This window comes from Danio rerio, chromosome 3 (genome assembly GCF_052040795.2).
Source record: "Danio rerio strain M-AB ecotype USA chromosome 3, GRCz13ab, whole genome shotgun sequence".
NCBI lineage: Eukaryota > Metazoa > Chordata > Actinopteri > Cypriniformes > Danionidae > Danio > Danio rerio.
In genome coordinates, this window is record NC_141023.1 from 41178819 (window position 1) to 41191076 (window position 12258).

The 12258-nt window shown below is 35.8% G+C and overlaps 1 protein-coding gene across 6 annotated transcripts in view; it reads right to left on the reverse strand.

Moving 5' to 3' along the window:
- Positions 1-7999, reverse strand: part of sdk1a (sidekick cell adhesion molecule 1a) — a 534220-nt gene extending 526221 nt beyond the window's left edge. For all 6 annotated transcript variants that reach the window (XR_015481051.1, XR_015481050.1, XM_087244896.1 and 3 more), the window contains exon 1: positions 6995-7999. Coding sequence is in view for 4 of the 6 variants with exons in the window: in XM_087244896.1 (XP_087101022.1) it covers positions 6995-7358 (364 nt within the window). In the remaining 2 variants the exon portion in view is untranslated. The remainder of the gene's footprint in view (positions 1-6994) is intronic.
- Between the last annotated feature and the right edge of the window lie 4259 nt (positions 8000-12258).

Sequence of the window (12258 nt, forward strand, 5' to 3'; positions counted from 1 at the left end):
TTAGATGAAATCCGAGGGCTCTCTGACCCTCCAAAATGTCTCTCTGACCGACCAAACCACCAAAATGGCACACCAATGGTTCCAAGACATTCAAAGTCCAGAAAAGGAACCTATAACATTGTCATAAAATTCCGTGAGGTCAGTTTATGCATTTAATAAGGGAAGTACAATATATTGCCAGTAGAATCAGCAGCACAACATGCAAGTGTCAATTGCCCAAAGTAAATGAGCATCCTGATCTGATGCCAAAGGTTTGCATGGACCGGTAGAAGTTTCTTACAGTATGATAACCTTGGACAGTATTGCGATTACTGCTCTAAAATAAGTTATTTTTAAGTATCTGGGTAAAAAAACAAAAAAAAATCCTAACATGAACACTGTATTTTAATTTAGGAAACATTTACAATATTTTGGAACAGTAAACATTAATTTATTCATTTTTTTCTGCTTAGTACCTTTATTAATCAGGGGTTGTCCAAGTGGAATGTGCTGCTAACTTATCCAGCATATGTTTTACGCAGTGGATGCCCTTCCAGCTACAACCCATCAATGGGAAACATCCATACACACTCATTCACATACATAAACTATGCTCAATTTACCTTTTTCAATTTACCTATACCACGTGTTTGGACTGTAAGGGAAACCGGAGCACCCAGAGGAAACCCACGCAAACACAGGGAGAACATGCAAACTCCTTACAGAAATGCCAACTGACTCAGCCGAGGCTTGAACCAGCAACCTTCTTGCTGTGAGGCGAACGTGCTACCCACTGTGCCACCGTGCAGCCCAACAGTAAACATATCCAGCTAAATAATTAAATAAATCATCAACTTCTGCTGTCTTATTAGTTTCAATAACATAGATTTCTTTACAACTCATAAAAAACCCTTTCATGAACCTTATGTTTAACAGAAAATTTTAATGGTTTTAAAATCTTGACTTTTCCAAACCACGGTAAACCTTAAAACCGGTTATTGTCCCATGCCTACTCTGTACCATTGCTGCCTATGGAATGTCACACAGCTCCTAAATTGAATTTAAAACATCTTTATTTGTGTTTAAAGTTGAATTAATGTATCAGTGTTGTGGAATGACATGAGGGTGAGTAATTAATAACCAAATAAAAAATTTTGGGTGAATTAACCCTTTAAAAGGGTTATTTAATGTCTTCTTAAGGTATATAATCCCTTTATTAATTACTTTATTAATTATTATTAATTTACTAATTAACCTAAGTACCCTCATTCACTATTGCCTACATTATTCCACTAATACAGTTTCATCCATGTTGTCGTGGTCAACTCCTCTCTGCGTCTCAAGTTCGCCGACGTACATGGCAAGCCACTGGACAAACTGTTAACAGAGGGAAAGCAGTCCATACAGAGGTAAGCAGTCAGCTGGTAAGCGAGAATAGGAATGGGGACATAGAGTACCACCCCGTAGCATTCGTTTTAAAGATAAAATGCAGCCATATATACTTCTGGCTACAAAATTCACGATATCCAGAAATGTATAGGGATATGTTTTCAGAATAAGACCATGTTGATGGTTTTGGACACCATTACAAATGGATGTCCCACCTATTTAAGGATATAAGGTGCCATTTTCACAAAAGCCAATGTTAATAGCATTCAAATCTGGACACAAAAATTACTCATGCTTGCCCAAAGTGAGAACCAATAAAGTTCATTCTAGCATATCACATCAACATGTTTGGTCTTCCCCAAGAGCCACTAAGGTTTATTCTTGTCTGTCACACCTGCGCATTTCAGCTTTCACAAAAACCAAAGAGGTTTGTTATCGAGCATCAACTGGGTCTGTTTGAGCTTCTTTTTATGACAGCTAATCAATGTTTATATGTGAATAAAAGCCTAAATTAAATCTGTTAATCTCATAAAGCGATCATGTCTCTTCAGAAGTCTTGGATTATACTGCCTGATTCATATGGATTTATTTTTTGATCTCTTTATAAACGGTTTGGAGCGTCATGGGTGAGCAGACTTTCAATGGAAACGATCAGATTTCATTAAAACAAATTTCATTTGTGTTTCAAAGATATACACATTTCTTTTTGGTTTAAAACAACAAGAGGATAAGTAAATAATGACAGAATTTTCCTTTTGCCATGTACCTACCTTTAAAAAAAACCTAATCCTAACATTCAGATGTATGCATAAAGGTTAACATGTCAGCCTCATTCCAATACTAGCTCTGATAATGTTGTTGGCTCCCCAATTCAGATCAATAATATCTAGCCCATTCCCAGAACAGTGTTGGGAGCTCTCCAAACTTCAAAAGACCTTGACACGGGACTTGAGAACAGGCTGACACTGCATGCACCTCCACAACTCCACTTGAACCTTTAGGAATTAAATAAAGTATATCAACTTTGCAATTAAATACTGCCACCGTGATACGGTAACTAAAAGCCTCCTCGCACACAAAAGAATGTCTGCTTTAGCATTTCTCTGTTGATGGGGTCATCGCATTATCTGAAGAGAGCATGCAAACGCTGCTTCCGTATGTTCAATGTTAATTAGTAACTTCAGTGGTGTATACGAAGTAGACCTTGGAGCAATTGCTTTCACAGCATTCGATGCACAAAAAATAAATAACAGATTGGTCATTTAATTTATTCTTTTAATGATGTACCAAGATAGGAGATATTTACATTTTAGTCCAAAGAAAATCTGAATATACAAAGGACTATGTATTGGCAATAGTCACAGGACTTAAAGGGATAGTCTACCCCTAAAATACAAATTTACTCAACATTTATTGACCCTCAAGTGTTTCCAAACCTTTATGAGTTTTTTTCATCTGTTGAACAAAAAACAATATATTTTGAAGCATGTTGGGATTGGAAACAGGCAACCATTGACATTGTTAGTAAGAAAAATAAATAGTATGGAAGTAAATGGTTATCAGTTTCCAAAGTTTTTCAAAGAGGTTTGCAATAAAAGTGAGTAAACGATTTTTGGGTGAACTATCAAACCTGAATAATTCAGATTGTTATATGGCAAAGCAAAGATGGATACCAATCTTTTTGATTATAACTTATGATAATGTAATATTAACTAGCAGTCATTAGTAGTATATTACTCGATTGTCTGCTTAATATCTGCGAACACTTCATTTTGATGCTCCACCAACAAACATTATAGTATAATGACTGTTAATAACTTTGCAAGTATGTAAACATATTCTGCTAACCCTAACCTAAGTGCTGTGACACAACAAGCTGATGTCAATCAGCAGTCAGCCACAAATTCCAATGGTGTTTGTGATCATGTTGCAAAAGAAGCTGCATTTGAACACTTAATGAACCATATAACATGTGTGTTCTGCGCCTACATGCAGGGAATTACCTATCTATACCAGCAGCAGGCATGAATAGTGTACTCCTCTCTCTGAAAGAGAAACCAAAACAAGGACTGCAGAAAACTGCAAAGAAAGCAGCGTTAACTTACCATGTTGATACATTTCTTAATTCCAAGCTACTCATGGTGTAATTAAATAAATTTGTGTATTAAACTGCTCAGAAAGAAATATGGCTGCTTTCACATCCGTGGAACAAAGGCAACAAATAATACATGTCGTTTTTTGGGGTCCTTTTCACACCACACTGATGACTTGGGATGATGGTGGAAACCAGTTGAAAAGAACCAATGTGCAGTGATTTGACAAAATCCACATCACTAATTGGCCAGATGTTTTTAAACGTATTTCCTAAACTGCTTTTTGATAGTCAGAATTAACGTGCGGGAAAATGCCAATGGAACTTCTGCAAGTAAACAAACAAAGTGTTGCTTTTTACTGTGGAGGGACGACTGCGCTGGCTGATTGTATCCCTGGTCATAGTAAACAATATAGTTTGTATACAAGTGATGTATACATATTGAGAATGAAGCACACCTGCGGCTGGAAAACAATGTTATAATGCAATGCAAACGGTGAAGGCGCATCGCTAGTCACTTCAGAAGGAGGTGTGAATTCATTTAGCTAAACTGCAACATGGTCATCTTCCGGACATATTATCAACAATCTATCAGGTAATGTTTTTTCCGTCTCTCTATGTTTAAAACTGTAGGTACAGTAAATCGCTGTCAACAAATATTTTTTCTTCACATCCCATAATGCACAGTGCATCATATTATGGAAGCTGTATTAGTCCAAAAGGACTAATTTTTGCAGTTGCATCTGTTCTAGTTCAGATCATGTTCTCACCACCAACAAACCGCTCCAGCAATTATTTGAAAGCACCTTTCATTTTGAGACCCACCTCTTCAAGGAGGTCTCAGTACACTTTTTTGGTCCACTTGTGGTGCACACTCGAGTGCGACTGCTACATTCACACCTGCCCAAACGAAACACACCAAAAGGAAAAACGAACTCTAGTGCAATTCAACTAAACTAAATAAGGCAGGTGTGAAAACACCCTATATCTCTTAACAATGACACTACAGATTCAACATGTTGAATGAGGTGTGCTACCACTAACATGAGCTTGATATGGAAAACACCACAAAAATAATTGCAATCCGCTTGTTAAGGGTGGCGTCACACGAAGCAGCTTCCGGGTCCAAGCGCTCTATCAAACTGTATGGGGAGACTCATCAAATGGTAATAATAAATGTTTACAAAGTGCTATAACACTTTCAAAAAATCATGATCGCAATATATAACCATGCCTAATATCTGATACCCAAATGATCATTTTTTTTCATAAATTGTTAACATTTTGGTATTTGTGATGCAGCAAGCCCAGAGACTGATGTGTACCCTACGATTTTATATACAATTCACTTTAATGTGTGATAGGACTAAAAAGTGGTCATAAACAAATAATTTCTCAATTCGAATGACTAGCGGCTTGGACCCGCAAACAGTACTCCATATGTCAACAATATGTCTTGACTTAACAAGCGGATAGACATTCACAGTTTCTCCGACAGTTGGCTTGGAGTCAAGGGTCTAACAGTATACTATTGCTTTACTAATACTTAGTAAAGTGTGTGTATATATTTCTTAGTAAACAGAGTATCTAAAGAGAACCATTAAAATAAAACTATTTTATTGTGGCTAAAAGCAAGTTTTAGGTTTCAGATCTGTCAGTTATCTCATATTTATAGCTCAATCAAGTCAGCGGTTGTTTTTTCAAATCCGAAAAAACCTTAAAACCCCTGACTGAACATCTGTTTTGTTTCTTTTTTCTTTTCTTTTCTGCAGAGAAAATTGCTGCACACTAATTTGACGGTGCCTTCAGGAATGCAAATGGCACAAGTGACAAAAATACATGTATTGTGGGTGGAAAGAGCTTAAAGCAAGATGAGGTTTTAATTCAAGAGAATTTTGGCATCCTTTTCCCTTTTTTCAGATCATTTATCCTTTTGATTACGGGAAGAAAATGACTCTAATCTGTGGCATATTAAAGAATTAAAAATGTTCTTTTTAATGAGGCATGCTGTTTTGGTTATTTCTCAATAAAAATAATGTGACAGAGGCATAAAAGCCTGTCATTAATAGTCACACAAGACTGATCATTCCTATTATACCCCCCAATGTCTAAAATAACTAATTTCTTTTAAATCTGACAAGCCATTCTGTTTTATTCTGCACACCTCCATCATTACAAAAATACTTCACAATGCCTAATGCAGATATACATTGAGAGCTCTAACAACACCAAACATCCCTTTTCTCAGCATGCCAACTGTTACTCTTGTCCTCCAGTGGCCCACTATGCATATGCACACACATCATATTCCCTGTATGAGAAGCATTATAGCTGGAATCAAAGCCAAAGGATGCATATGCCATCTGTGGCCACGCATGCAGTCTGACCTAATGACTCCTCTATTGTTCGGGTCCAGAGAGCTCAGCTCAACTGGCTGTTGCACAGACAGACAGATATTTGACATTCCATTATTATTAAAATCAAGTTTCACAATCTTATGACAGTAGTGTGTAAAACATTGGCCATAAACCATTCATTATCTCCGATATGGCATCATTAGTTTGAATAATAGTATTTAGACCATTCTTCAAGGACTTCTTTTTCTACTTGATGATTTTTTTTTAATTCAGATGCTCTTGTTATAGTGGATAGATTAAAAAAAATATTTAAAACTTTTATACAGTGCCAATGCTAATTTCTGAGATAGATTAGATTAGCCAAACTTGATTTGTTTTCAGTATCCAAATTTACCCTCTTCAGTTTATGTACTTAAAATAAAATTTTACTTCATAAGGTTTTTTTTTTTTAAATCACATAGTTAGTTTACTGTTTATGTGTACTAAATGTAGTCTTTATGAATTCTGGAGAATGTTTATTGACATGAAACTTTGTTTACTTCTGATATTAAATAATGCAAAATGAGAGGGTATGTGTCAGCTACATTAAAATAATAATAATAATATAAAATAATAAAAGAAAAGAAAATACATATGCTACGTGATACACTCAAAGGTTGGATTTGAAACAAACTTTACTCCGAAATTACAAAGTATGTTCAGGCAACAGGTTGAATTAAATATGAAACTCTTATGTATAAAGACTGAAATGCTATTTTTCTTATTTAAAAAAAAATATATATTGTTTTGTTTTTATCTACTGCTGCTTAATATGGTTTTATAAGTGTAGTCTATCATTGATATAAAAAAATTAAAACTAAATGAAGTTAACATGTTTAAGGATTAAACAAACGATCGATCTTTAATGGTAAACATTCGAAATAATTTGCTTATACCAGTTTAAGTTTCCACCAAACAATGTAATTACAATCAAGCACAATATCAAATCTCCACACCACCAGTTACTACACTGATGTTCCTCTCAAAACTAGACACATATACGAAAGTGAAGCCTGTTTTGACAGCCTCATTTCAAGCCCACAAAGTGCCTCTAATTGAAAAACGACCCACATGGCAAGCTGCAAAACTGGTTTACACGAAGCTTCACAGCACGTCAAGTGTAAAAACGCTTTCTTACCTTGCGTGACCGCTTCCAACACGTGGACTTGCAAGCAGAAAAACGCCCACCAACTCCAAGTGCGCACCGCAAACTTTCTCTTCCCATTCCCGCTGAAATTCCTCCCGGAGAAACGTGTAAAAATCATGGAAGAAGAGGAAGAAGCGCTCTTAAGATCACACATGATGGCATTCTTGTCCACGCGTGTGAGAAGTGCTGTTGAGCGGGAACGCGCTGTGTCTTTACGGGAACGGTCGCCTCCTGAGTAAACACTGTCCTCCTCCTCCTCCTCTTTCAGTGCCGTGTTGTGTCTCCCGGCAGGTCTGCGTTTTTTAGAAAGACCTGGGAACTGTCTCTCTGTGGCTTCACATCCACCGGCGTCCATTCCGCTCTCTCTGACTCCGCAAGTTTAACTCACGAGCGCTGACAGTCAGCAAACGTACATTCCAGTCCAGTCGAAAGTTCCCGCTAAATAACGCGCTTTTCATTAACAGCAGTTTAAATGCAGCTGCTGCGCGTGATGCCAGCGAAAGCGCGCGATCACAGCACACACGTCATTATTATGGGTTGTAATTACACTTATGCATTACACTGATGACACCGCACTTTATAAACCTGCTTTATTTCTTAAAAGTCTCGTCAATTATTCCACTTTAAAAAGCACACTCACTCAATATCTCCGGAAAGTCTCATATGAGATCCAGTTGCTGCTCCTGTTTGCTGTTATTTCAACATGTTGGAGGGATTTGCAAGTCATAAACCATCACAAAAATTCTATTATAAACCAATGCACGGAATCCAGAAGGCTGCACGCATGCAGTCACCCCCTAAAACTGTATGCGTACTAATAATATGAGCTCTGATGAAGTGTCCGATGAAACGTCGCAGCGAGTTTGATTAAAAAGCAATCAATGCATATCGAATAGGTCTCCCGGCGTACTTTGGAAACGCAACAAGCGGCTGTTCGTAGTGTATAGATAGGTGTGAGCTGAGCTCCTGCTCACAGCGAACTGAAAGCGAGTGAATGTAGTGTACAGGTCCAGCAGCGCACTTACAGCAACTTCCATTGAGAGCCGCAGCCGCGTCTCTCTCTCCCTCACTCACCTCCGCCCCGCTAAAGACTCATTGGCTGCTGCTGCTGCTGGAGGCGATACTCCATACAGTCCTTCTGAGAGATTCGAGTATTGCAGCAATGCCGTATATTTGTTTATGGATCAAAGACGAGGCATCCCATTTCTGTGTCTGCTGCTGCTGCAAAAAAAGATTTTATATACACAGAAAGCATACTAAATGCATGTCTGTTTTAATGTTTTACAGCACTTTTGGGAAAATAAAATGTCAAATATGGATAAGATAATGTTGCATCGTGATGCAGTGTATACATGTAGCCTATATTTATGTAAACATGAAGTAAAGGGGGGCTACTCATTACAATATCTGAAAGAATAAGTGATCGTATTGTTTTAGTACTGCTTAAAGTATTAGTTCTTGCTGATAACTGGGCAAAAGTTATTAGATTATAATTATAATCATGATATTTCATCATCAAATGAAATTATGTTTTTTTTGTTAACTTTCCATTGAGTTACAAAAACATAAAATAAAAATTCAATTGTTTTCCATTATAAAATACAATATCTGGGCATAGCCATTTGACAATTATATGTTTAATATTTAAAATTAATTAAAATAAATATGTTTTAAAATATATATTTTAAAAACGTACGTATTCACTAACAGTCAAAAGTTTGGGGTCAGTACGGATTTTAAATGTTTTAAAATAAGCTTCTCCTGCTCACCAAAGCTTCATTTATTTAATTAAGTACAGAACAAATTGTAAAATTGTAAAATGTTTTTGTACTATAAAATTACATGTCCAAAAATAGTTTAGAATTATTTTAATAATTTATCCCAGTGGTTTTAAAGATGAGTTTTCAGCTTCATTACTCCAGTCTTCAGAGTGCCTTCAGAAATCACTCTAAAATTAATTAATAAATTATTATTATTATGAATGGTGATAGTAATAAAAGCAATAATGACATAAGTAATCATTTAATTTAAAACTACATACAATAAGAAAGCAGTTAAAATTGTAATAAATATTTAACAATTTAACTTTATTTTATGAGCAGGTAGTGTATGAGCAATATCTTTAGTGTCCCACCAATGACGCTATTCAAATACAGCTGATGTCAGAACAGCAGGAATCATTGGTCATTCACCAACTTCACTTTAGAGCAAGTGTTTGAATGATTCTCTAGCATAATGTCTAAATTTATGACAAAACAGGTGATTTTGCTCACAATTTTAAGATTATAAGGCTGAACGGCATGAAATGCCATCCCAGTCTACAGAGATATCTCCCAGTATTTCTCTGTTGTAATCGGGGATCACAATATTACTGTGGTATAAATACAGCACTACAATATACAGAAGAGAGAGATCGATTTAGTGAAAGCCATTTACCTGTTTATTAATTATTTGATCAGCTGTACTTTGGAATTACGCTGTTTTTCTCTTAGGGCTTATTATGAACCAATTTTGCTCAAAAACATGAGAATGGCAGTCATTGCGCTGTTTCTCAGAACGGATAAAATATTTTTAAAAAGGCACCATCCTTATAAATAAACTGTATAGTTGCAATCTAAATAACTACATTCATGGCTAAAAAAGCCTCAAATTTACATTATGTTGTCCAGCAGCAGCAATATTTGTCAAACTGTAGAGTGCCCTCTGCTTATCGCTGTATGTAGGTGGAGTAATACACAAGGGAGTAGGGTTAAGAGGCTGAACATGTGCTGTTACTTGCAGAATATTGCAAGGCTATCAGGCTATCAGATTCAAAATCCAGACAGAACTGTATAAAAATAAATAAATATCCCTGTCAAATTTTGACTTAAAGCTTCTTTTATTCAACCTAGTTTGCTGTTGTTATTGTATTGTTTTTTTTTTTTTTTTTACCGGAAATGGCACAAGATAATAAGACGATGTACAAGAGACACCATTGTGGAAAAATATATATTTATCATCTTTTATTTATATAACACCAGATGACCAGCATTCTATTAAAGTTCATAATTTTTAGAAAACTTTGCCAGAAAGTCAGCCGATGTTCCCTAAAGCTGAATATGGCCCTAAACTATTTAAAAATAAAACTTTTGTAACATGTGAAAGAACAGATTCAACAAAAACTTTTACCAAGGAAACTTTCAAAAACATTTAAAACAACTTTTCAGCAACCTGAAAAGTATTTGTGAATTGAATCATGCTCACCTTAACCCCCACAAAATCAATTTAATAGATCACCTCAGGAGCACAGAAATGTCTCCATGAAGTAATAAATGACTTTATTCTTGTTATAACTCATCACAAATAGAAACTACATTTTGAAAAGATTCTATAAGTCTGAAGGACATTCATTGATCGTTTAAAAGCTGTTCTGGTAACTTGAATAAAGTATTGTTATTTTTCTTATTATCAAGGACGTTATTGTAAAAGTGTTGCATGAACTTGATATTGCTGAAGTTGTATGCAAGTCAGTTATTCAATAGATCCAGTATAGAAATATTTTATGACATATGTTGTCCTTACATCTCTCCTCTGAATTTTGTGTCCTCTATCATCAGATCAAGTCAACTCACACACTTCTTGGTTGTTTATGCTAATTAACACAACTCAGGCAATGTAAATATGTGTGAATCAGCTCTCTGTTCTGTGGAGATAAACAGCTTGGCTTAGCCTCGATGGTAGAAACTTTAAATTTACATTATGTTTAATCCTTTAGCAGACACTTTTATCCGAATGAGGACAATAGAAGCATGCTAATGTTAAGCTGTTTCTTCAAAAAAAGACTATAGATTCAGTCAAATGACCAACATGGGACAACATTAAAGTCCTTGAAAGTGGTTTTGTTCCTCTGGGATGGCACCACAATGCAATGGTTACTTGTAGGATGAAGGTTTCTGGAACATATGCATGTCTGAAGAAGCACAGTTCAGGCATGAAACTCTAGCAATCGATTTAGTCACAGCAGTACTGGGCGATCAGGTGTACTTAAAAGGCTTTTTTTTAACTCCCCATCCTCCCTAGCGCCACCTGTAGAGATCTGAGGGTTTACTTCCTTTAAAGCAGCTACTTCTTATTATCTTGATTAAATTGAACTAAATATTCTTTACTTAATATATAGCAGCAGCAACAGCATAGCAAAATCCAACTTACAGTATGTTATTTCATAGCCAATAAACACTAGTTGAAATGATCATTAACTGAGTTTAGGGTGCAGAGCCAGTGGTTGTTTTGTGGGCAAACATCAATCAATCAATCAACCAACCAATCAATCAATCAATCAATCAATCAATCAATCAATCAATCAATCAATCAATCAATCAATCAATCAATCAATCAATCAAAACAGGCATAAACTTAAAAAGTGAAAAATGTGAATGATTGCAATGAAGATCAAATGTCCCACTTTTGTATAAAATTCCTATCCTTTCTCCTATCCATAGGTATAAAATATAGTTTAAACCATTATCAAGGTCATGCTACATCTGAAACATTTATATGAACACAAATAATAAAAAATAAATAAATGCAAACAGCCGTTTTTGCAACATTTCCAAACATATGTTGCATGCAGAACATGAATTACATATACTTGAAATCTAAAAAAAAAATTGTATGTAATGTAATGTAATATGTATATATATATATATACACATTTATTGTGTATGGCCATACACCCAAAGCACTTCACAATCACGAGGGGGTCTCTCCACACCACCAACAGTGTGCAGCATCCACTTGGATGATGTGACGACAGCTACAGGACAACGGCGCCAATACCACACACAAGCTACAGGTGGAGTGAGGAGACTGTGATATGGCCAATTTGGGGTTGGGGATGATTGGGAGGCCATGCTGGTTGAGGGCTGAAATGGAATTTGGCCAGGACACCGGGGTTACACTCCTACTCTTTACAAGGAGTGCCATGAGATTTTTAATGACCACAGAGTCAGCACCTTGATTTAACATCTCATCAAAAGACAGTATGTCACATACTGTATATATTTTCATCAATATGATTTGACAATATGGGATCAACATATCAGTGTGTGTATTGAAGTGGATTTTATATTCTTTAAAGTGTGAAGTTAATCTATATATTAAAATTGTATGTGTATAATCTGTTTGTAGACTTGCATACCATTAGAAGAATTACCATATCACAAGCAATGGATAAGTTATATAGTTACCAGGTTTGAGTCAGGGCTACCACCTAGGTG